The 26,313-nt window shown below is 41.5% G+C and overlaps 1 protein-coding gene across 1 annotated transcript in view; it reads left to right on the plus strand.

Moving 5' to 3' along the window:
* FANCA (FA complementation group A) overlaps positions 1-26,313 on the plus strand; it is a 442,214-nt gene that overhangs the window by 315,113 nt on the left and 100,788 nt on the right. The window contains 3 exon segments of the mRNA XM_053699359.1: positions 1,154-1,298; positions 1,388-1,444; positions 19,512-19,623. Coding sequence (XP_053555334.1) covers positions 1,154-1,298; positions 1,388-1,444; positions 19,512-19,623 — 314 coding nt within the window.

Consider the following 26,313-nt stretch of genomic DNA (forward strand, 5'->3'; position numbering starts at 1 on the left):
CTACCTTTTTGCGACTTGGGGACCTTCGTCTTCAGTTGCTTTTTAGAGTGCGGTTGCACTATGTTAGGGGAAGATCCTTTCTGTTTCAGACTCCCGGCCTTATCCCGTGGTTTCTGTTTTTCTGGGGTCTGGGCGTTGCTTCTCCTTGTTTCTATGAGACTGGTGGGTCTCTGTATGGGGTTCCTTATGCTAGCTGGACAGCTAGCTCAGCATACTAATGCACTGTGGCTATTCTGCACTGTAGCAAACAGAGGGATCCAAGTTTGATCCCCGGCGAGGTCTACTCAGCCTTCCTCCTTTCTAGGTTGATAAAATGAGCAGCGTCTTGAGTCCCTTAAGGGGGATCAGCCGTGCTTTACGAGAACAGTCATGTTTTCTCCTTGTCTTTTCTTATTTGTGGAAGAATACGGTAGCTTGTTCCCTTTCTTTAGTAAGGAGTGTGTTCCAAGGTTGTTCTCGGCTTCGGACGAAGCAAGATGTTGTTGGGTAGGGGTTTTTCAGGCCTGGTGCCCTCAGAATGGGCCGCCTCTTGTACCCCCCCCCCCCCCCATAGCTTGGGTATTGATTTCCCAAAAGTAATGAATGCAGCTGTGGACTCTTTCCATTTGTGAAGAAAAACTTAAATTATGCTTACCTGATATTTTTCTTTTCTTCAGATGGAAAGAGTCCACAGCTCCCTGCCCGTATTTTTCTGTGGGGCGTCTGCTATTTTTGTTCTTCTGGCACCTTTTCACACTGATATTTCTCCTACTGTTCCTTGTTCCCTCAGCAGAATGACTGGGGGATGAGGGAAGTGGGGGGAGGTCTTTAAGCGTTTGGCTGGGGTATCTTTGCCTCCTCCTGGTGGCCAGGTTCTTATTTTCCCACAAGTAATGAATGAAGCTGTGGGCTCTCCTCCCCACGATGGAAATGGAATTATCAGGTAAGCATAATTTATATTTTTTATGTTACACATCAAACAAATGTGTTTGTTTTTTTTGTGTATTGGAATTTTTTTTTTTTTTGCAAAATTCAAATGTTTAAAAAATCAGAAACTACATGAGATAAAAATTTGAGAAAGTCAGCTTTGATAGGCAATTTAAAATATTGTGATTCCTAAAAAAAAGTTTATAAAGTTTGAGTACTAATGCTTGCTTTCATCTCTCTGGCCCAGGTGCATCTCACTTGAATCTGCTCCTCCACTCTCACATACACCCTGGCTAGTGGCTGCCTTTTTGTATTTCACAATTCAGAGACAGAAGCTGCCATCCAGTAAATTTCCTGAACTCCTGGCAAGTTTAGGTGCTAAAGCAGAGCAGGTGAGGCTAAATTAATCAAATCTGAATGCTTTTTGCCGAAGGAAAATAGTAATACATTATTTAAAATGTTTCTCTTATCTAATTTCCAGCTGTTGGTATCCCTTCTCTTCTTTGCATTAATGGATTTAATTCCTGCTTTAATAAAGGTAAATATTCAGCTTCAATACCTTGAATTGTAATATGCATAATTTGTTCAAGTGCAAAACGTAAGCAACAAGATTGATAGTTTAAGTAATATTTTGAGATATTATATATATATATATATATATATATATATATATATATATACACATCCATGTGTATCTGCACTCACAATTCCAATGGGCCATCAACCAGGGTACAAAGTCAATTTCTTAATAACAATCTTCTTCAATCGAGGACTGAACTCACTGGATTTAGATAAAGGTATTTAATATTTAATTGTGGTAACGTTTCGTGGTTCGCAGACCCCTTCCAGACCTGCGAACCCCCGAAACGTTACCACAATTAAATATTAAATACCTTTATCTAAATCCAGTGAGTGCAATCCTTGATTGAAGAAGATTATACAATTATATATATATTGTAGATAAATAACAGCAGCATTCCCATAGACCCAGATAGAATGTATCGTATCTGTCAGGATCACAGTAGCATAAACTGTCAACACCCAGTGAAAGGTATTAGCACTTACCAGTTACATAGGCAGAAATAAGTGGTATATAGTGACTATTGTGGACACTGTGAAGCCCTGTGATCCAGAGTAGAAGAGCTGTGGAATAAAGTCATGTAGTAGAGAAGGCATATCACCCTAACCATCAAATACTACTTAAACGCTCAGTGTATTTCTTCTAAAAAATGCTGTTGGCAGCAGTAAAGATGGTCTTGTCCCTTGCAGATGCTTAATATGAAAAAAATAGGGATATAGGGATCAGAGTATAAATCGGCAGACTGTAGAGATACATTGTGGAGCTGTGATCCATAATTGTATCTTTCTCTTGTAAAGGTGTATCCAGTCCACGGGTTCATCCATTACTTGTGGGATATTCTCCTTCCCAACAGGAAGCTGCAAGAGGACACCCACAGCAGAGCTGTCTATATAGCTCCTCCCCTAACTGCCACCCCTAGTCATTCTATTGCAGCTCTCGACAAGAAAGGAAGTATCAAGAGAGATGTGGTGACTTAGTGTAGTTTTTACCTTCAATCAAAAGTTTGTTATTTTTAAACGGTACCTGCGTTGTACTGTTTTACTCTCAGGCAGAAATTGGAAGAAGAATGCTGCCTGGAGGTTTGATGATCTTAGCGGTTTGTAACTAAGGTCCATTGCTGTTCTCACACATAACTGAAGAGTATGGAAAGAAAACTTCAGTTGGGGGGACGGTTTGCAGATTACCTGCTTTGAGGTATGTTCAGTATATTTTTTTCTAGAGAGATGATAAGGTCTAGAAAATGCTGACAGCGCCTGGTATATTTAAGGTAAGCCTGATACAGTGATTTAACAACGACTGGGATCATGCTTGCAAAAAAGGGTAATATTCATGTTAATACTCATATTACTTAGTGTAAAAACGTTTGCATGGTTTATAGAAAAAACGTTTTTTTCTCTGAGGGTGATAAATCTTTATTTGGGGCCTAGTTTTCCGCATGGCTAGCTAGATTACTCCTAGGAGTACTTTTTTAAGGCCCTCTGACTTTGAGTGCATGGTGGGAGGGGCCTATTTTCGCGCACTTTATGCGCAGTTGATATTCAGACTGAGACATCCAGCTTCCCTAAAGGAGTCCTCTGGCATCTAGGGCCACTATTGAGGGTTTTTTCCCTGCAAAAATTGTGTTTAAGGGCAGGTAGGAGCCACAGCAGAGCTGTGGCAGTGTGTTTGACTGTTTTATTAACGGTTTTACCGTTTTTCTAATCCGGTTTGGGGCCTAAGGGGTTAATCATCCATTTGCAAGTGGGTGCAATGCTGCTTTAGTCTCTTATACACACTGTAAAAATTTCGTAGAGTTTACTACTTTTTAACACTGTTTTGTAGTTTATGTGGTAGTTTTTTTCTCTTAAAGGCACAGTACCGTTTTTGTTTAATTGCTTTTTCACATTTATTAAAGTGTTTTCCAAGCTTGCTGGTCTCATTACTAGTCTGTTAAACATGTGTGACATAGAGGAAACTCCTTGTTCATTATGTTTAGAAGCCATTGTGGAACCCCCTCTTAGTGTGTGTACCAAATGCACTGACCTTTCTATAAGTTATAAAGACCATATTATGGGTTTTTGACGCTTTAGTAGCTATGTCTGATATACCCTCACAATGTACAGAAGCAGGAGAGCTTCTATCTGTGGGTGACATTTCTGATTCAGGGAAGGCGTTACTTCAGTCTGACTCTAAAATGACAGCATTTAAATTTAAGCTTAAACACCTCCGCTTGTTGCTCAGGGAGGTTTTAGCAACTCTGGATGACTGTGACACCATTGTAGTCCCAGAGAAATTGTGTAAAATGGACAAATACTTTGCAGTGCCTGTTTACGCTGATGTTTTTCCAATCCCTAAGAGGTTTTCAGAAATTATTACGAAGGAATGGGATAGACCAGGTGTACCGTTCTCTCCCCCTCCTGCTTTTAAAAAGATGTTTCCCATAGATGCCGCTACACGGGACTCATGGCAGACGGTCCCTAAGGTGGAGGGAGCAGTCTCTACCCTAGCTAAGCGTACAACTATCCCCGTCCAGGACAGTTGTGCTTTCCTAGATCCAATGGATAAAAAATTAGAGGGTTTCCTTAAGACAATCTTTATACAACAAGGTTTTATTCTCCAGCCTCTTGCATGCATTGCCCCAGTCACTGCTGCAGCGGCTATCTGGTTCGAGTCTCTTGAAGAGGCTCTACAGGTGGAGACCCCGTTGGATGATATCCTAGACAGACTTAAAGCTCTTAAGTTGGCCAATTCATTTATTTCTGACGCCGTTTTTCATTTAACAAAGCTAACGGCTAAGAATTCAGGTTTAAATCCTGGTCAGCTGACGTTACTTCAAAGTCTAAGCTTCTTAACATCCCCTTCAAAGGGCAGACCCTATTCGGGCCTGGACTGAAGGAGATCATTTCTGATATTACTGGAGGAAAAGGCCAAGCCCTTCCCCAGGATAGGTCCAACAAATTATAGACCAAACAGACTAATTTTCGTTCCTTTCGAAACTTCAAGAGTGGCGCAGCTTCAGCTTCCTCTACTGCAAAACAAGAAGGAAATTTTGCCCAGTCCAAGCCAGTCTGGAGACCTAACCATGCTTGGAACAAGGGAAAGCAGGCCAAAAAACCTGCTGCTGCCTCTAAGACAGCATGAAGGAGTAGCCCCCGATCCGGGACCGGATCTAGTGGGGGGCAGACTTTCTCTCTTCGCCCAAGATTGTTTCCCAGGGATATCTTCTGGATTTCAAAGCCTCATCTCCAAAGGGGAGATTTCATCTCTCACAATTATCTGAAAACCAGAGAGAGGCATTCTTACGTTGTGTTCAAGACCTTCTGGTTATGGGAGTGATCCACCCAGTTCCAAGGGAGGAACAGGGGCAAGGATTCTATTCAAATCTGTTTCAGACCAATCTTGGATCTCAAGATCGTAAACAAATTTCTCAGGGTCCCATCCTTCAAGATGGAGACTATTCGAACCATCCTACCTATGATCCAGGAGGGTCAATATATGACTACCGTGGACTTAAAGGATGCTTATCTCCACATTCCGATACACAGAGATCATCATCGGTTTCTCAGGTTTGCCTTCTTAGACAGGCATTACCAGTTTGTGGCTCTTCCCTTCGGGTTAGCAACGGCACCAAGAATCTTTACGAAGGTTCTAGGGTCCCTACTGGCGGTTCTAAGGCCACGAGGCATAGCGGTGGCTCCTTACCTAGACGACATTCTGATACAGGCGTCGAATTTTCAAATCGCCAAGTCCCATACGGACATTGTACTGGCATTCCTGAGGTCTCATGGGTGGAAGGTGAACGAAGGAAAGAGTTCTCTCTCCCCTCTCACAACTGTTTCCTTCCTAGGAACTCTGATAGATTCAGTAGAAATGAAGATTTTTCTGACAGAGGTCAGGTTGTCAAAGCTTCTAACTTCCTGCCGTGCTCTTTATTCCACTTCTCAGCCGTCGGTGGCACAGTGTATGGAAGTAATCGGCTTAATGGTAGCGGCAATGGACATAGTTCCGTTTGCCCGCCTACATCTCAGACCACTGCAACTTTGCATGCTCAATCAGTGGAATGGGGATTACACAGATTTGTCCCCTCTGCTAAATCTGGATCAAGAGACCAGGGATTCTCTTCTCTGGTGGCTATCTCAGGTCCATCTGTCCAGGGGAATGAGTTTCCGCAGGCCAGAATGGACTATAGTGACGACAGATGCCAGCCTTCTGGGCTGGGGCGCAGTCTGGAACTCCCTGAAGGCTCAGGGTTCGTGGACTCAGGAGGAAGCCCTCCTTCCGATAAACATTCTGGAACTAAGAGCGATATTCAATGCTCTTCACGCTAGCTGCGGTCAGGTTCATCAGATTTCAGTCAGACAACATCACGACTGTAGCCTATATCAACCATCAGGGGGGTACAAGGAGCCCCCTGGCGATGTTGGAGGTTTCAAAGATAATTCTATGGGCAGAGGTTCACTCTTGCCATCTCTCAGCTATCCATATCCCAGGAGTAGAGAACTGGGAGGCGGATTTCTTAAGTCGGCAGACTTTTCATCCGGGGGAGTGGGAGCTCCATCCGGAGGTATTTGCCCAGTTGATTCAACTATGGGGCAAACCAGAACTGGATCTCATGGCGTCTCGTCAGAACGCCAAGCTTCCTCGTTACGGGTCCAGGTCCAGGGATCCCAAGGCAGCGCTGATAGATGCTCTAGCAGCGCCCTGGTCCTTCAGCCTGGCTTATGTGTTTCCACCGTTTCCTCTGCTCCCTCGTCTGATTGCCAAGATCAAGCAGGAGAGAGCTTCGGGGATTTTGATAGCTCCTGTGTGGCCACGCAGGACTTGGTATGCAGATCTGGTGGACATGTCATCCTTTCCACCATGGACTCTGCCGCTGAGGCAGGACCTTCTACTTCAAGGTCCTTTCAAACATCCAAATCTAATTTCTCTGCGTCTGACTGCTTGTAGATTGAACGCTTGATTCTATCAAAGCATGGTTTTTCCGAGTCGGTCATTGATACCTTAATTCAGGCTCGAAAGCCTGTCACCAGGAAAATCTATCATAAGATATGGTGTAAATATCTTCATTGGTGTGAATCCAAGGGTTACTCATGGAGTAAGGTCAGGATTCCTAGAATCTTATCCTTTCTCCAAGAGGGATTGGAGAAAGGATTGTCTGCTAGTTCCTTAAAGGGACAGATTTCTGCTCTGTCTATTCTTTTGCACAAACGTCTGGCTGAGGTTCCAGAAGTTCAGGCGTTTTGTCAGGCTTTAGTTAGAATTAAGCCTGTGTTTAAACCTGTTGCTCCGCCATGGAGTTTAAATTTAGTTCTTAAAGTTCTTCAAGGGGTTCCGTTTGAACCTTTGCATTCCATAGATATTAAACTTTTATCTTGGAAAGTTCTGTTTTTAGTAGCTATCTCCTCGGCTCGAAGAGTTTCGGAGTTATCTGCTTTACAGTGTGATTCCCCTTATCTGATTTTCCATGCAGATAAGGTAGTTTTGCGTACCAAACCTGGGTTTCTTCCTAAGGTAGTATCTAATAAGAACATCAATCAGGAGATTGATGTTCCTTGATTATGTCCTAATCCTTCCTCAAAGAAGGAACGTCTTTTACACAATCTTGATGTGGTTCGTGCTTTAAAGTTTTATTTACAAGCTACGAAGGATTTTCGTCCAACATCTGCTTTGTTTGTTGTCTACTCTGGACAGAGGAGAGGCCAAAAGGCTTCGGCAACTTCTCTTTCTTTTTGGCTGAGAAGCATAATCCGCTTAGCTTATGAGACTGCTGGCCAGCAGCCTCCTGAAAGAATTACAGGTCATTCCACTAGAGCGGTGGCTTCCACATGGGTTTTTAAAAATGAGGCCTCTGTTGAACAGATTTGTTTGGTCTTCGCTTCACACATTTTCTAAATTCTACAAATTCGATACTTTTGCTTCTTCGGAGGCTATTTTTGGGAGAAAGGTCTTACAGGCAGTGGTGCCTTCCGTTTAAGTTCCTGCCTTGTCCCTCCCTTCATCCGTGTCCTAAAGCTTTGGTTTTGGTATCCCACAAGTAATGGATGAACCCGTGGACTGGATACACCTTTACAAGAGAAAACAAATCACCGGACTGGATACACCACAAGAGAAATAAATTTATCAGGTAAGCATAAATTTTGTTTCTTGCAAAAAGCAGAAATTTCAAAATTGGAGCTGAATAGAGGGGATAAGAAAAGGAAGGGTGGTAACATTTTCGTCTTAAATGGAAAGAGTCCACAGCTGCATTCATTAGTTTTGGGAATTAAGAACCTAGCCACCAGCAGGAGGCAAAGACACCCCAGCCAAAGTCTTAAATACTCCTCCCACTCCCCTCATCCCCCAGTCATTCTTTGCCTTTCGTCCCAGGAGGTTGGCAGAGAAGTGTCAGAATTTTGAATTTTAGTTTTTTGTCTCTTATGGAGGGTAGTACTCTTCGGCATGGGACAGGAGTTTTAAGTAGTCCTGTCAGTCTCTCAGTGGTTACGTTACGTTCCCCATTTCCACATTCCTGACCGCATGGTGAAGGAAATATTCTAGTCCGCAGGGGTCTGGTCATAGGAGGTGGTGAGTGCCCCAGCCATTGTGGGTGTCAGGTGCCGTTTTTGTTTAATACTTTAGTCCATATTGATATTTCCTCTATCCAGTTATAGAGGATTCTGATGCTGAGACTCTGCTGATTTCAAATTCAGTTACAGAGGATTCTGTTACTGAGACTATTTTGATTTCAGATTCTGTGTCCGGTGATGACTCCAGATTGGCCTCGTTGTCGCATGTCGACAAGTTTTTTTCCTTATGCCATATTAGAGCGCCTGGTTCCTCGGGCTCAGGGAATCAGGGGCCTGCTGAGCCATTCGCCTCTGGGGGTCCAGTCCTCCAGAAGGCGAGTTCCCTACCAATTCCTACTTCTACACATGCGGGTAACCCAGTTTATGGTTCCTCCATGCGGGGTGGCGTGTTCCCCCCGGAGGTTGCAGCAGGTTTTCGCTTCCAAATAATGTTAGCGATAGTCCATCTGCAGAGTCCAGACGTTTATTTGAGATTGTGCTCATGCCCTATTGTCCCGGGTCTTCTACAGTTCCCCACAGGTGTAACTGTTCCGGAGTGTTGTGCCTTTCGTTACGAGATTGCGTGCCTTAGCTTGTTGCTTAGACATCTTTCTTTTACAAAGATATGACGAGTCCATGGATTTCATCCTTACTTGTGGGATATTAACCTCCTGTTAACAGGAAGTGGCAAAGAGCACCACAGCAGAGCTGTATATATATATATATATATATATAGCCCCTCCCCTTCCCCTCCACCCTCATTCTCTTTGCCTGTGTTATACTAGGAAGACATGGTAAAGTGAGGTGTTAGTTTTAGTTTCTTCAATCAAGAAGTTTTTTATTTTAAATGGTACCGGTGCGTACTATTTTCCTCAGGGGGATATGGAAGAAGATTTCTGCCCTGAGGTTTGATGATTTTAGCATTTGTAACTAAGATCCACGCTGGTTCCCACAAGACTTCTGAAGGTAACCATGAGACATCTTCAGTGTGGAGACCGGTTTCATGCTACAAGCAGCATTAAGGTATGTGCAGCCTTTTTTTCTGAGGAGACTTGGTGTATCAGAACTGGCTGGCATTATTTCCCTGTATGGGGATGGGGTAAGCAGTAAAACCTATTTTAATAAGAGGGGTGTTACTGGAGTCCCTATATTATATTTATCATTAGTTGATATTTGGGCATTATGTGACATGGGAGACGATGTTAAAAACAATGTTTTATGTTTTTTATTCTTGGCACTTAAAACTTATTGGTTTTATGCTTGAGGGTTGTATTGTGTGTGTATTTTTACTTTAGTGCAAAACTGCATTCCCATACGGTGTTGTTTGGGCCTACTCCAACTTTTGACTTTAAGGGGCGGAGCCTATTTTGGCGCATTTTCTTCAGGCTTAGCAGCCGCAAACAATAACTCGGTGGCTCCTGGACTGTGTAGCTGGTCTGAATGGTTGGAAACTAGATTCTAAATACTTGCCGAGCACTTCAGTCCATTCCTCGGCCATCAGTGGCTCAGTGTATGGAAGTAATTGGATTAATGGTAGCGGCAATGGACATTGTTCCGTTTGCTCGCTTTCATCTCAGACCACTGCAAATGTGCATGCTCGGACAGTGGAATGGGGATTATGCAGTGTTATCTCCTCAGATAAATCTGGATCAGGAGACCAGAAACTCTCTTCTTTGGTGGTTGTCGCCGGATCATCTGTCCCAAGGGACTTGTTTCCGCAGACCCTCGTGGGTAATAGTGACAACAGATGCCAGCCTTCTGGGCTGGGGTGCAGTTTGGAAATCCCTGAAGCCTCAGGGTGTTTGGACTCAAGTGGAGTCTCTTCTTCCTATCAATATTCTGGAACTGAGAGCAATATTCAGGCATGGCCTCAGTTGGCTTTGGCCAAATTCATCAGATTCCAGTCGGACAACATCACGACTGTGGCATTTGTCAATCATCAAGGGGGAACAAGAAGTTCTTTAGCGATGATAGAGGTATCCAAGATAATCAGTTGGGTGGAGGCCCACTCTTGTCATCTGTCCGCGATCTACATCCCAGGAGTAGAGAACTGGGAAGCAGATTTTCTAAGTCGACAGACTTTTCATCCGGGGGAGTGGGAACTTCACCCGGAGGTATTTGCCTCATTGATTTTCAGATGGGGCAGACCGGAATTGGATTTGATGGCATACCGACAGAATGCCAAGCTTCCAAGATACGGATCCCAGTCAAGGGATCCTCAGGCCGAACTGATAGATGCCTTGGCAGTGCATTGGTTGTTCAGCCTAGCTTATGTGTTTCCGCCGTTTCCTCTCCTCCCATGCGTGATTGCTCGAATCAAACAGGAGAGAGCTTCAGTGATCCTGAGCGCCTGCGTGGCCACGCAGGACTTGGTATGCGGATCTAGTGGACATGTCCTCTCTGCCACCGTGGAAACTTCCATTGAGACAGGACCTTCTCATTCAAGGTCCTTTCTAACATCCAAATCTAATTTCTCTGCAGCTGACTGCGTGGAGATTGAACGCTTGATTTTATCTAAGCGAGGATTCTCTGATTCAGTTATCAATACTTTGATACAGGCTAGAAAGCCTGTCACTAGAAAAACCTATCATAAGATATGGCGTAAATATCTTTATTGGTGTGAATCCAAGGGTTACTCATGGAGTGAAGTTAGGATTCCTAGGATTCTGTCTTTTCTCCAAGAAGGATTGGAGAAAGGGTTATCAGCGAGTTCCTTAAAGGGACAAATTTCAGCTTTGTCAATTCTGTTTCACAAACGTTTAGCAAATGTACCAGATGTTCAGTCTTTTTGTCAGGCTCTATCTAGGATTAAGCCTGTATTTAGACCTATTACTCCTCCCTGGAGTTTGAATTTAGTTCTTCGAGTTCTTCAAGGGGTTCCGTTTGAGCCTATGCATTCCATAGATATTAAACTGTTATCTTGGAAAGTTTTGTTTTTGGTTGCTATTTCTTCTGCTCAAAGAGTTTCTGAGCTTTCAGCGTTAGTGTGATTCGCCTTATCTCATATTTCATTCTGATAAGGTGGTTTTACGTACCAAACCTGGTTTTCTTCCTAAGGTTGTTTCGAATAAGAATATTAATCAGGAAATTGTTGTTCCTTCCTTGTGTCCTAATCCTTCTTCTAAGAAGGAGCGTATGTTACATAACTTGGACGTGGTCCGTGCCTTAAAGTTTTACTTACAGGCAACTAAGGATTTCCGTCAATCATCTTCATTATTCATTGTTTATTCCGGAAAGCGTAGGGGTCAGAAAGCTATGGCTACCTCTCTTTCTTTTTGGCTGAGAAGTATCATCCGCCTGGCATATGAGACTGCTGGACAGCAGCCTCCTGAAAGAATTACGGGTCATTCTACTAGGGCTGTGGCTTCCACATGGGCTTTTAAAAACAATGCATCTGTTGAACAGATTTGTAAGGCTGCGACTTGGTCGTCCCTTCCCACTTTTTCCAAATTTTACAAATTTGATTTTTTTGCTTCTTCTGAGGCTATCTTTGGGTGAAAGGTTCTTCAAGCAGTGGTGCCTTCCGTTTAGGTTCCTGTCTTGTCCCTCCCTTTCATCCGTGTCCTGTTGCTTTGGTATTGGTTTCCCACAAGTAAGGATGAAATCCGTGGACTCGTCATATCTTTGTAAAAGAAAACTAAATTTATGCTTACCTGATAAATTACTTTATTTTACGATACGACGAGTCCACGGCCCACCCTGTTCTTTTTAATACAGTTTTTCTTTATATTTTTTGTAAACTTCAGTCACCTATGCACCTTTTTCCCTTTCCTTTTTCTCTTCCTATACCTTCGACCGAATGACTGAGGGTGGAGGGGAAGGGGAGCGGCTATATATACAGCTCTGCTGTGGTGCTCTTTGCCACTTCCTGTTAGCAGGAGGTTAATATCCCACAAGTAAGGATGAAATCCGTGGACTCGTCATATCGTAAAAGAAAGTAATTTATCAGGTAAGCATAAATTTTGTTTTTTCAGTTATTGAAGGACCCTATTGTTAACAGATATGGGGAATTTCAGTCTGATAATTTGAATGGTGCACCTAGACATGGGGGTTATCTCCTGTTTGTCATTTGTTTGAGATCTTTCCTAGTTTTTATGAAAGATAGGGCTACGTTTGACTGGCCCTGCGGGTAGGCCTGTGTCTTTTGGGCATAACCTTCGGGTTGCCTCATATTTTATTTTGTATCTGATGGGATGTCTTTTATTTGTGTTTGTTTCCTTCGGAACCATCTGGGATCGATACTCTTTGTTACTTCTCCGGAAGATGTTTGGACACGTTAGTCCTATGTTTATTAATGTCTGTTTTCTGTTTTTCCCCTATGTGGGAGAATTTATGCAGCTTGCCGGTTAGGACCCCGAGTACAGACTGGTCCTGTCGTGTTTGTTCGGTTTTGGGGCTGTTCAGACACGTGGCACTGTTTTCTGCTGGAATGATTCGGTAGTAGCGCTGAGTGCTCAAGTTATCATTGTTTTTTATGTTCAACTAAGCATTCGAGAGGACCTGTGGGTTCAACAGGCAGGAAAGGATTGTTTTAGTCCTTATAGCCTTCAGTCATAGATGATCAGGCAGGGGAGGGTTCCACTGCGTCACTCTCTCTGACATCTGATTTCATCAGGACCTAGAGTTTCCTCCTCCATGTGGGGGAGGGCTGGTGGGCTTTGAGCCTCGTTACCACTGGTTGAGTGGTTAGGCTTCTGGATGTTCCTATTGGGGCTTGTTCCAACAGCTTGTAGGTAGCTGTACAGCATGCGGAGGGTTTTCTATTTTGAAACCTGTTGCAGATTTTGGCACCTTAAGGGTGTGTGTAAGCTGTTTCTAGGGTATCTAGATACGACTCTTACTCTTGGAAAAAGCTCTCTAGTGGCTCAGTGGTAAGTCACTGGGATACACCCTGAGAGACCAGAGTTCAAGACCCGATGTGGGCATGACACACATCCCACATACCTTATCTGTATGAGTTATGAGACCTTTGGGTCTTCTTCCATTGTCTCCGGGTGGTTAGATCTCCTTTTGGGGATCTGTGTTCCGGACGTTGGTTGATCCCGGTAGGGACTTGCTTAGCTCAGGGTTTCCCAGAGCTAGGAAGGTTTAGCACCTTTCTCTCCCCTGTGTCCTCTGCCTGTGTGGAGGTGAAGGGATGACTAACCCTGCTAGTAGGGTTTTGGGAACTCAAATATCCCTTCTGTTGTCCTGAGGCCTTGTGGAGTCCCTTCATTTGACTTCTAGCCTTGCTCCCTGGAGAGTTGGACTTTATCTAGGGGTAGTTCCATCCTTTGGTCGGGGCCTTCGAGTTCTCTTCGCTGTCCGGATTCTCTGGATATGCTCCATTCCCTTTGTCTGGTTTTTCGGCCAGTCGGGGTGTTTAGTTCCAGGGTATAGTTGCCTGAACTATTAGGTACCCGAGCCTGTTTTTCTCCTGAGACTTCCTCTTTCTTGCGCTTTGCTCCTGTCTCAGTTTTGGGTTGTTTTGGATCTCAGGGCTGGTCGGGATGTTCCACGATGGTGGGAACTGGAGCTATGCTCCATCTAACAGACCGGGTCAGGGTTGGCCCGGTTTATCAGAGTATTTATTACTCTCTGCCACAGAGTATCCCATGTAATTGGGGTTAGCTGGGTGGCTTGCGCCTCAAGAATGTGGGTTTCTACCCGGCTGCTGGCGCTGGATTCCAGTTTCTGCTGCGGCTTAGGGTTGCATCCCCCTGTTTGCCTGTGTACCCGTGGATTCTCTGCTCTGCAGGCGAATGGGTTGGCCGTGCCTCTGTTGGGCGAGCTACTTGCGAGGGGTCCTCTCTAGGATATTTGCATGTTTTTTTCTTCCTGTTTAGCCCGTGGCTTCGGGCCTTGAAGACGGTTATTGCCCTTCCGGCCTCTCTCTTTTTTCTTTAGGGGATATTATCTTTTTAGGGAGACGGAGTCCTTACTTGGGGCTTCTCCTGGTCGGGAAGTGGAAGGTGGACTTGGTTCCATCTGGAACCTTGCTGGTTCCATGTCAGACTGTGGGGCCTGCTTGATAGATCCTTAGGTCTATGGCCTTGTCTGGTTTTAGAGTAGGGTTGTACTTGTACTCTGAGGAGATGGCTCTGCCATCTTTACGCTCGTTGCTGTACCAGTTTCAGGATTTTTGTTCCCTTATATTGGTGGCCCAGCGGGGTCTGCAGGTCAGGCTGCCCGAGCGGTTTATGGGTCACAGTATCCTTTGGGATGTGTAAGCTTTCTGAGTCTATTCTGATAGCTCAGTATGCTGGGAGATGGTTTTTCTTTCATGTAATTAGCAAGAGTCCATGAGCTAGTGACGTATGGGATATACATTCCTACCAGGAGGGGCAAAGTTTCCCAAACCTTAAAATGCCTATAAATACACCCCTCACCACACCCACAATTCAGTTTTTACAAACTTTGCCTCCCATGGAGGTGGTGAAGTAAGTTTGTGCTAGATTCTACGTTGATATGCGCTTCGCAGCAGGCTGGAGCCCGGTTTTCCTCTCAAAGTGCAGTGAATGTCAGAGGGATGTGAAGAGAGTATTGCCTATTTGAATTCAATGTTCTCCTTCTACGGGATCTATTTCATAGGTTCTCTGTTATCGGTCGTAGAGATTCATCTCTTACCTCCCTTTTCAGATCGACGATATACTCTTATATGCCATTACCTCTACTGATTCTCGTTTCAGTACTGGTTTGGCTATCTACTATATGTAGATGAGTGTCTTAGGGTAAGTAAGTCTTATTTTATTATGACACTCTAAGCTATGGTTGGGCACTTTCTATGTAAAGTTCTAAATATATGTCTTTAAACTTATATTTGCCATGATTCAGGATAATCAGTATTCCTTTAATATTCAGACTGTCAGTTTCATTATTTGGGATAATGCATTTTAATTCAATTTATTTTTCTTTACCTTGAAAATTTTCAATTGATCATTTTTCCCTGTGTGCTGTTAGGCTCGCGGGGGCAGAAAATGTTTCTTTTTATTGCGTCATTCTTGGCGCTGACTTTTTTGGCGCAAAAATTTTGTAATTTCCGGCGCCATAGTTGACGCTGGAAGTTGTATTCTGTTAATACGTCATTTTTGACGCATGTGTATTCAGACATTTTTTTGCGCCAAAAAATGTGGGCGTCGATTCTGGCGTCAGAGGATGTGGCGTCATACTTGGCGCCAAATATATGGGCGTTGTATTTAGCACCAATAATGTGGGCGTCATATTTGGCGCCAAAAAATGTGGGCGTATTTTTTGTTTCACTTTTTTCCTCACATTATTTAAACCTCACTTTTTTATTGCTTCTGGTTTCTAGAAGCTTATTATTTTGCATTCTTTTCCCATTACTGAAACTGTCATTTAAGGAATTTGATAATTTTGCTTTAAATATTGTTTTTTTCTATTACATATTGCAAGATTTCACTGTTCCTGTTTCAAAACAATCTAAGAGGATTCCTGTTGACTGAGTTCAGTCCTACCAAAGCTAAGTTCATTTATTTTAAATGTTATGAATGTTTATCTTTAGCTATGGTTTGTAATAAGTTATCATGATAAACTTTTACATGCAGAATCCATTAGTATTTATGCTTTATATATTGCCATTCTTTTTACATCTTATGTACAAGAAATATTTAGAAGATTTATAAGAAATATTTTTCTGATTCTATTTTAAAGGCTTTGTCTGACATCGTGCCTTCTAATAAAATTATCCTTCTCTGATGATGTTTTTTCTCATTCAGAATTTTCTTCATCAGATATTGACACTAACAAATCTACTTTTTTATTTTATTTTTTTATTAAAGTACATTTGTTCTTTGTTGAAAAGGTGTTGATTATTTTGGATATTAAGGTAACTAGTTCTTTTTCAAGACTAGCTAACACTATTTCTGCTTATTTATTCTTCTGTGTTTTCAGAGGTTTTTTTTCCAATTCCTCATAATAGGGAATGGAATAGGCTGAGAATTTTCTTCTTAAGGTTTTAAACTATATTCTTTGCCGGCAGTTAAATTCAATTTGGAGGGTTCTCCAATTTATTGGGGCTATCTCTACTCCTACTAATTATGCTATTGTTTCTATAGCAAAATAGTATTTATTTTCCTTTAGATGGTTGTTACTTATTTATGGAAAATTATTTAGTTTCAGGTACTTTTCTTGGACCTGTGATTTATTTGGATGTTGCAATTGCTTCATTTTTTCTGTTTACTTTAAGATCAAGTATCAGATTATGATTTATTTTAGCATTGTTAAAGGGACAAAATTTACTAGACTAGGTGCTGTTGCATTTGTCTTGTTTTGCATTTATTGATTATGCAAGTCCACTGTATTGACTGATCCTTTAACTGGACTATCATGCTAATAATTTCATTTTTGTCTTCATTTTATTGAATATTTTCGCAAATGAGGTTTAATCTATGTCTTTAGCTGTTTTAGCTAGAAGAATTTTGTGATTTCTAAAAATCCATATTTCTTTTGTTCTAAGATAATCAATTATTTGTTTTATAATTGGATTCAATTCTTAACTGTTACTCTGGGTTTCAAGATTGAGTTCTAAGACTAAAACTTTAAGCTTATACTAGTTTGGTTGTTCTTATTAAGGAACGAATTCCTGAATTCTTTCCCAAGTAACATGTTTTTAATTGGAAATTTTTCAGTTCGAAATCAGCTCCCTAAAATTGCGATGTACGTGCCGTATTCCAGCTTGGCTGGCAAGGGGCAGGTTAAGACTTTTTTGAAATTTATTTGGTTCTATTCGGTCCAAATTTCTTTGATTTTATTCCAGTAAGGCTAACACTTTCTTTAAGTGTGTTTCGGTCCTATATATTTTGGGTACTGTTGAAGCATGGCTGATTACCCGTGGGGTTCAAGCGCTGCTCAGACCTGGAATCTTCTGGGGTATTTCTTCCAGTTCCATTTTTAGGAGGGTTTTGGAGTTTTATTCAAACTATTCTGCCTTTTTTTGGTCAGTGATAGCATTATTTGTTTTCATTAGATACAATAAATGCATATTTTCATTTTTCTGTTTTCATTCAGATTATTTTCTGAGGATGCAGAATCTCATATGATTCACTTTGTTCTTCCAGGACATAGTTAGAGGATCTTTTTTTCAAAAGCTCTTGATTCCTCACACAAGGGTCACCTTTTTTAGGTTTCCAGATAGTTTGTGTCACTGTCTTTGTCTCTATCAGACAAGGGACAATTTTATTGGGTTCCGCCTGTCGGTACCTTTAGTCTCTATTATTTCCTTCAGTTGCTATATATGCATAGAAGTTTTAGGTCTTATGGCCACAGCATTGGATTCAATTCCCTTTGCTCATTTTCAATAGAAAGAACCTTTCCAGTCTTTTATGCTGAATTATGGTGCAGGGATTCTAGGATTTCGCATTTTAAATCTTCGAATCCTAATATTTATCTCTCTTGATTTGGTGGTTAAGATCACCATCATTTAGTTCTACAGATCTCTTCGTTTCTTTCAACCTGGACCATGATCTCTACAGATGTGTATTTTTGGTTGGGAGGCTGTCTGAGGATCTCTGTCAGCACAAGGGGTTTGGAAATCTCAGGAGGCGAGATTACCATTTGATATTTTAGAACTCTGTGCTTTCTCAGAGTTTTTCAGTTAGTTTCTTTTTGAAGAAGAGACGTTTATTGTTTTTCAGACAATATCACAACTATGGTGTATGTCAATCATCAGCGTAGGACTATCAGTCCTTAGGCTGTGACAGAGGTGTCTCGGATATTAGCTTGGGCTAAATCCAGCTCCTATCTAAATTCTGTGGGGGGGGTTTTCCCAGGTATAGATATTTGGGAAGCGGATTATCTCTGTTAATCAAGCTTTACTTCTGGAAGAATGGTCTCTCTTACCCAGATATGTTTTTCAATTTTTCAGATGTGAGCATTTCTAGAAAAAGATCTGTTGGCATCTCATCTGAATAAAGAACTTCCCAGGGGCCTATTCAGGTCCGGGGATCTTCAGGCGGAAGTAGTGTATGCATTGACATTTCTTTGGAATTATCTTTTTGCCTATTTCTTTCCACCTCTAGTTCTTCTTCCAAAGTGATTTCCAAAATTCTTATGGAGTATTTGTTTGTTATGCTGGTGGCTCCAGCATGGCCTCTCAGGTTTTGGTATGCGGATCTCATTCGGATGGCCAGTTGCCAACCTTCGACACTTCCGTTTAAACCAGACCTTCTTTCTCAAGGCCCATTTTTTTCCATCAGGATCTCAAATCATTAAATTTGAAGGGATGGAGATTGAACGCTTAGTTTTTAGTCATAGAGGTTTCTCTGACTCATTGATTAATAGGCTTTGTGTTCCCCTTTTTAGGGACCTGTGAGTAGGTCCGGCGGTTGCCTGGAGCGTGCCCTCTGGCAGGGGCTGTTTTGTGCTGTCGGTTTTTTAGATGACTACTGCTTCTTCTTCCTTGCAAGCTTTGTCTTTGTCGTCCTGTTAGGGACTCTGTGTTCTCGAACTTGGGGTTTCACCTGGGTCTGTAACGCACTCTTTTATGGTCGAAAACTTGGGTATTCTAGGGCAGGCGCTGGGAGGTTTTTACCTCTTTTTCCTTGCTTGCCAGATGTTGGGGAGACGTATTTTGGTCTCCGTGCCCGGTTTTATCCCGGTTTTCGCCTGGTATTAGCGTGTCCTCCTTCCCTATTTGGGTCTCTGTGTGCTCTTGGAGGTGCTGCTTTTCTATTAGGGGGCTTTTCGGTTTCCTCAGTCCTCCTTTGCCTTGTTCCCCTAGGGGATTTCGGCTGCTTTACCCTTCATTTGGAAGGGGTGAGTTTGGGGGAGGACAGTCTTTTGGGAGATGGTGTCTCTTGGAGGACTGTTGGCTCATTCAAGTCTGTTTTGCGGTCTCTAGTTTGGCTCTGAACTGGCTGCGAGTCAGTGTCACTGGGGTTTTTCCTTTGACATTTTTTTTCTCGGCTTCCAACTAAGCTGGATTTTTTTATTTGGACAGAGGTTCAGGCTTGGTGCTCTCAGTATGGGCCGCCTATTGTACCCTCCAGTCTTGGCATTCAGTGTCCTCTATAGCTTGGGTATTGTTTCCCAAAAGTAATGAATGCAGCTGTGGACTCTTTCCATTTATGAAGAAAAGCATAAATTATGCTTACCTTATATTTTACCTTTTCTTCTGATGGAAAGAGTCCACAGCTCCCCACCCGTAATGTTATGTGGGGCGTCCTTATATTCTTCTGGCAAGTTTTCACCCTGATATTTCTTCTACTGTTCCTTGTTCCTCTGCAGAATGACTGGGGGATGAGGGGAGTGGGAGGAGTATTTAAGCCTTTTGCTGGGGTGTCTTTGCCTCCTCCTGGTGGCCAGGTTCTTAATTCCCAAAAGTAATGAATGCAGCTGTGGACTCTTTCCATCAGAAGAAAAGGAAATTATCAGGTAAGCTTAATTTATGTTTTTCTGACATGTTTCTGCTTTCCTCCAACTGTGTGTGCAGCAACCTTCCCATCTGTCTAGAGCAGCCTTATAGATTTTTAATATTAAAATTGAGGTGTTTTTGTCTTTCTTAGCAGGAAGAAACTGAAATGAAAAGTACACTGGAGAATTGTGTCCAAATTATCAATTTTTTGGCAAACATAGGGGGCTGTTGGGTGTCTATCTTTCAGGTGTTACAAGGAGCAAGTAAGTATAGATATATAATGTAAGGTGGCAGAAGCTATATGAAGTGATATTGTCAAAAATACGTTTATCATATTTCTTTCATACAGGTGGTGAGTCCACGATCCATTACTCCTGGGAATTACTCTTCCCTACCAAATATCCCCAAACTCCAAGAGCTCTATTAAACCCCTCCCACCTCACAGGTACCTCAGTCTTGTCTTTGCCTCTGCTGGAGGTGGTTGAAGAATGAATATGTGCATTTAGTTCTACAGAGAAAGTTTCCAGTCTATTTTCAGGCCTGTTTTCCCCTCAGAGTACAGTTTTGTCAGAGGAATGATCCTTCTATGGATCTAAAATATAAATCTATTCCATAACCTCTGCTGATATGTTTCAGTACTGGTTTGGCATTCTACTAGTTTTCTGGTAGATGAGTGTCTATTGGAAAGTATCATATTATTTCTTTCATGTAATTAGCAAGAGTCCATGAGCTAGTGACGAATGGGATATACATTCCTACCAGGAGGGGCAAAGTTTCCCAAACCTCAAAATGCCTATAAATACACCCCTCACCACACCCACAATTCAGTTTTACAAACTTTGCCTCCTATGGAGGTGGTGAAGTAAGTTTGTGCTAGATTCTACGTTGATATGCGCTCCGCAGCAAGTTGGAGCCCGGTTTTCCTCTCAGCGTGCAGTGAATGTCAGAGGGATGTGAGGAGAGTATTGCCTATTTGAATGCAGTGATCTCCTTCTACGGGGTCTATTTCATAGGTTCTCTGTTATCGGTCGTAGAGATTCATCTCTTACCTCCCTTTTCAGATCGACGATATACTCTTATTTATATACCATTACCTCTGCTGATTTTCGTTTCAGTACTGGTTTGGCTTTCTACAAACATGTAGATGAGTGTCCTGGGGTAAGTAAATCTTATTTTCTGTGACACTCTAAGCTATGGTTGGGCACTTTATTTATAAAGTTCTAAATATATGTATTCAAACATTTATTTGCCTTGACTCAGAATGTTCAACATTCCTTATTTTCAGACAGTCAGTTTCATATTTGGGATAATGCATTTGAATCAATCATTTTTTTCTTACCTTAAAAATTTGACTTTTTTTCTCTGTGGGCTGTTAGGCTCGCGGGGGCTGAAAATGCTTCATTTTATTGCGTCATTCTTGGCGCGGACTTTTTTGGCGCAAAAAATCTTTTCTGTTTCCGGCGTCATACGTGTCGCCGGAAGTTGCGTCATTTTTTTGACGTCCTTTTGCGCCAAAGATGTCGGCGTTCCGGATGTGGCGTCATTTTTGGCGCCAAAAAGCATTTAGGCGCCAAATAATGTGGGCGTATTATTTAGCGCCAAAAAATATGGGCGTCGCTTTTGTCTCCAAATTATTTCAGTCTCATTTTTTCTTTGCTTCTGGTTACTAGAAGCTTGTTTATTGGCATTTTTTCCCATTCCTGAAACTGTCATTTAAGGAATTTGATCAATTTTGCTTTATATGTTGTTTTTTCTCTTACATATTGCAAGATGTCTCACGTTGCATCTGAGTCAGAAGATACTTCAGGAAAATCGCTGTCTAGTGCTGGAACTACCAAAGCTAAGTGTATCTGCTGTAAACTTTTGGTAGCTATTCCTCCGGCTGTTGTTTGTATTAATTGTCATGACAAACTTGTTAAAGCAGATAATATTTCCTTTAGTAATGTACCATTGCCTGTTGCAGTTCCCTCAACATCTAAGGTGCAGAATGTTCCTGATAACATAAGAGATTTTGTTTCTGAATCCATCAAGAAGGCTATGTCTGTTATTTCTCCTTCTAGTAAACATAAAAAATCTTTTAAAACTTCTCTCTCTACAGATGAATTTTTAAATGAACATCATCATTCTGATTCTGATGACTCTTCTGGTTCAGAGGATTCTGTCTCAGAGATTGATGCTGATAAATCTTCATATTTATTTAAAATGGAATTTATTCATTCTTTACTTAAAGAAGTACTAATTGCTTTAGAAATAGAGGATTCTGGTCCTCTTGATACTAATTCTAAACGTTTAGATAAGGTATTTAAATCTCCTGTGGTTATTCCAGAAGTTTTTCCTGTTCCTAATGCTATTTCTGAAGTAATTTCCAGAGAATGGGATAAATTGGGTAATTCATTTACTCCTTCTAAACGTTTTAAGCAATTATATCCTGTGCCGTCTGACAGATTAGAATTTTGGGACAAAATCCCTAAAGTCGATGGGGCTATTTCTACCCTTGCTAAACGTACTACTATTCCTACGTCAGATGGTACTTCGTTTAAAGATCCTTTAGATAGGAAAATTGAATCCTTTCTAAGAAAAGCTTATCTGTGTTCAGGTAATCTTCTTAGACCTGCTATATCTTTGGCTGATGTTGCTGCAGCTTCAACTTTTTGGTTGGAGACTTTAGCGCAACAAGTAACAGATCATGATTCTCATAATATTATTATTCTTCTTCAGCATGCTAATAATTTTATCTGTGATGCCATTTCTTTCATGTAATTAGCAAGAGTCCATGAGCTAGTGACGTATGGGATATACATTCCTACCAGGAGGGGCAAAGTTTCCCAAACCTTAAAATGCCTATAAATACACCCCTCACCACACCCACAATTCAGTTTTACAAACTTTGCCTCCGATGGAGGTGGTGAAGTAAGTTTGTGCTAGATTCTACGTTGATATGCGCTCCGCAGCAAGTTGGAGCCCGGTTTTCCTCTCAGCGTGCAGTGAATGTCAGAGGGATGTGAGGAGAGTATTGCCTATTTGAATGCAGTGATCTCCTTCTAAGGGGTCTATTTCATAGGTTCTCTGTTATCGGTCGTAGAGATTCATCTCTTACCTCCCTTTTCAGATCGACGATATACTCTTATATATACCATTACCTCTGCTGATTCTCGTTTCAGTACTGGTTTGGCTATCTGCTATATGTAGATGAGTGTCCTGGGGTAAGTAAGTCTTATTTTCTGTGACACTCCTAGCTATGGTTGGGCACTTTGTTTATAAAGTTCTAAATATATGTATTCAAACATTTATTTGCCTTGACTCAGAATGTTCAACTTTCCTTATTTTCAGACCGTCAGTTTCATATTTGGGATAATGCATTTTAATTTAACATATTTTACCTTAAAATTTGACTTTTTCCCTGTGGGCTGTTAGGCTCGCGGGGGCTGAAAATGCTTCATTTTATTGCGTCATTCTTGGCGCGGACTTTTTTTGGCGCAAAAATTCTATTTCCGTTTCCGGCGTCATACGTGTCGCCGGAAGTTGCGTCATTCTTTGACGTTATTTTGCGCCAAAAATGTCGGCGTTCCGGATGTGGCGTCATTTTTGGCGCCAAAAGCATTTAGGCGCCAAATAATGTGGGCGTCTTTTTTGGCGCTAAAAAATATGGGCGTCATTTTTGTCTCCACATTATTTAAGTCTCATTATTTATTGCTTCTGGTTGCTAGAAGCTTGTTCACTGGCATTTTTTTCCCATTCCTGAAACTGTCATTTAAGGAATTTGATCAATTTTGCTTTATATGTTGTTTTTTTCTTTTACATATTGCAAGATGTTCCACGTTGCAACTGAGTCAGAAGTTACTACAGGAAAATCACTGCACAGTGCTGGAGCTACCAAGCTAAGTCTGCTATAAACTTTTGGTATCTGTTTCTCCAGCTGTTATTTGTATTGCATGTCATGTCAAACTTATTAATGCAGATAAAATTTCCTTTAGTACTGTTACATTACCTGTTGCTGTTCCGTCAACATCTAATTTTCAGAGTGTTCCTGATAACATAAGAGATTTTATTTATTTTAAATCCATTAAGAAGGCTATGTCTGTTATTTCTCCTTCTAGTATACATAAAAGTCTTTTAAAACTTCTCTTTTTTTCAGATGAATTTTTAAATGAACATCATCATTCTGATACTGATAATGGTTCTTCTGGTTCAGAGGTTTCTGTCTCAGAGGTTGATGCTGATAAATCTTTGTATTTGTTCAAGATGGAATTTATTCGTTCTTTACTTAAAGAAGTGTTATTTGCATTAGAAATAGAGGATTCTGGTCCTCTTGATACTAAATGTAAACGTTTAAATAAGGTTTTTAAATCTCCTGTAGTTATTCCAGAAGTGTTTTATCTCCCTGATGCTATTTCTGAAGTAATTTCCAGGGAATGGAATAATTTGGGTAATTTATTTACTCCTTCTAGACGTTTAAGCAAATTATATCCTGTGCCATCTGACAGATTAGAGTTTTTTGGGACAAAAATCCCTAAGGTTATGGGGCTGTCTCTACTCCTGCTAATGTACTACTATTTCTATGGCAGATAGTACTTCATTTAAGGATCCTTTAGATAGGAAAATTGAATCCTTTCTAAGAAAAGCTTACTTATGTTCAGGTAATCTTCTTAGACCTGCTATATTTTTAGCGGATGTTGCTGCAGCTTCAACTTTTTGGTTAGAAGCTTTAGCGCAACAAGTAACAGATCATAATTTTATAGCATTATTATTATTCTATAACATGCTAATAATTTTGTTGGTGATACCATCTTTTGATATCATTAGAGTTGATGTCAGGTATATGTCTCTAGCTATTTTAGCTAGAAAAGCTTTATGGATTAAACTTGGAATGCTGACATGTCTTCTAAGTCAACTTTGCTTTCCCTTTCTTTCCAGGGTAAATATTCATTTCGTTCCTTTCCTCACAACAAGGAACAAAAGCCTGATCCTTCATCCTCAGGAGCGGTATCAGTTTGGAAACTATTTCCAGTTTGGAATATATCCGAGCCTTATAGAAACCTATAGCCAGCTCCTAAGTACCTATGAAGGTGCGGCCCTTATTCCAGCTCAGCTGGTATGGGGCAGATTACGTTTTCTTCAAAGAAATTTGGATCAATTCCGTTCTTAATCTCTGGTTTCAGAAACATTGTTTCAGAAAGGTACAGAATTGGCTTCAAGTTAAGGCCTCCTGCTAAGAGATTCTTTTCTTTCCCGTGTCCCAGTTAACACAGCAAGGCTCAGCATTTCTGAAATGTGTTTCAGATCTAGAGTTGGCTGGAGTATTTATGCCAGTTCCAGTTCTGGAACAGGGGCTGGGGTTTTATTTTATCTCTTCATTGTACCAAAGAAGGTCAATTCCTTCAGACCAGTTCTGGATCTATCATTATTGAATCGTTATGTTAGGATACCAACATTCAAGATGGTTACTGTAGGACTATCCTGCCTTTTGTTTAGCAAGGGCATTATATGTCTACAATAGATTTACAGGATGTGTATCTGCATATTCCGATTCATCCAGATCACTTTTAGTGTCTGAGATTCTCTTTTTAGACAAGCATTACCAGTTTTTTGGCTCTACCGTTTGGCCTAGCCTCAGTTCCAAGAATTTTTTTCAAAGGTTCTCGGTGCCCTTCTTTCTGTAATCAGAGAATAGGGTTTTGGTATTTCCTTATTTGGACGATATCTTGGTACTTGCTCAGTCTTCTCATTTTCGTAGAATCTCATACGAATCGACTTGTGTTGTTTCTTCAAGTTCATGGTTGGAGGATCAATTTACCAATCAGTTCATTGATTCCTCAGACAAGGGTAACCTTTTTAGGTTTCTAGATAAATTCAGTGTCTATGACTCTGTCCTTGTCAGACAAGAGAAGTTTAACATTGATATCAGCTTGTCAAAACCTTCAGTCACAATCATTCCCTTTGGTAGCCTTATGCATGGAAATGTTGGGTCTTAGGACTGCCGCATCAGATGCGATCTCCTTTGCTCGTTTTCACATGCGACCTCTTCAGCTCTGTATGCTGAACCAATGGTGCAGGGATTACTCAAAGATATCTCAATTAATATCTTTAAACCGATTTTACGACACTCTCTGACATGGTGGACAGATCACCATCGTTTAGTTCAGGGGGCTTCTTTGTTCTTCCGACCTGGACTATAATCTCAACAGATGCTAGTTTTACAGGTTGGGGAGCTGTGTGGGGGTATCTGACGGCACAAGGGGTTTGGGAATCTCAGGAGGTGAGATTTCCGATCAATATTTTGGAACTCCGTGCAATTTTCAGAGCTCTTCAGTCTTGGCCTCTTCCGAAGAGAGAGTTGTTCATTTGTTTTCAGATAAGACAATGTCACAACTGTGGCATACATCAATCATCAAGGACTCACAGTCCTCTGGCTATGAAAGAAGTATCTCGAATTTTGGTTTGGGCGGAATCCAGCTCCTGTCTAATCTCTGCGGTTTATATCCCAGGTATGGACAATTGGAAAGCGGATTATCTCAGTCGCCAAACGTTGCATCCGGGCGAATGGTCTCTTCACCCAGAGGTATTTCTTCAGATTGTTCAAATGGGGGAACTTCCAGAAATAGATCTGATGGCTTCTCATCTAAACAAGAAACTTCCCAGGTATCTGTCCAGATCCCGGGATCCTCAGGCGGAGGCAGTGGATGCATTTTCACTTCCTTGGAAGTATCATCCTGCCTATATCTTTCCGCCTCTAGTTCTTCTTCCAAGAGTAATCTCCAAGATTCTGAAGGAATGCTCGTTTGTTCTGCTGGTAGCTCCGGCATGGCCTCACAGGTTTTGGTATGCGGATCTTGTCCGGATGGCCTCTTGCCAACCGTGGACTCTTCCGTTAAGACCAGACCTTTTGTCTCAAGGTCCTTTTTTCCATCAGGATCTGAAATCCTTAAATTTAAAGGTATGGAGATTGAACGCTT

This window comes from Bombina bombina, chromosome 1, assembly GCF_027579735.1.
Source record: "Bombina bombina isolate aBomBom1 chromosome 1, aBomBom1.pri, whole genome shotgun sequence".
Classification (NCBI taxonomy): Eukaryota; Metazoa; Chordata; class Amphibia; order Anura; family Bombinatoridae; genus Bombina; species Bombina bombina.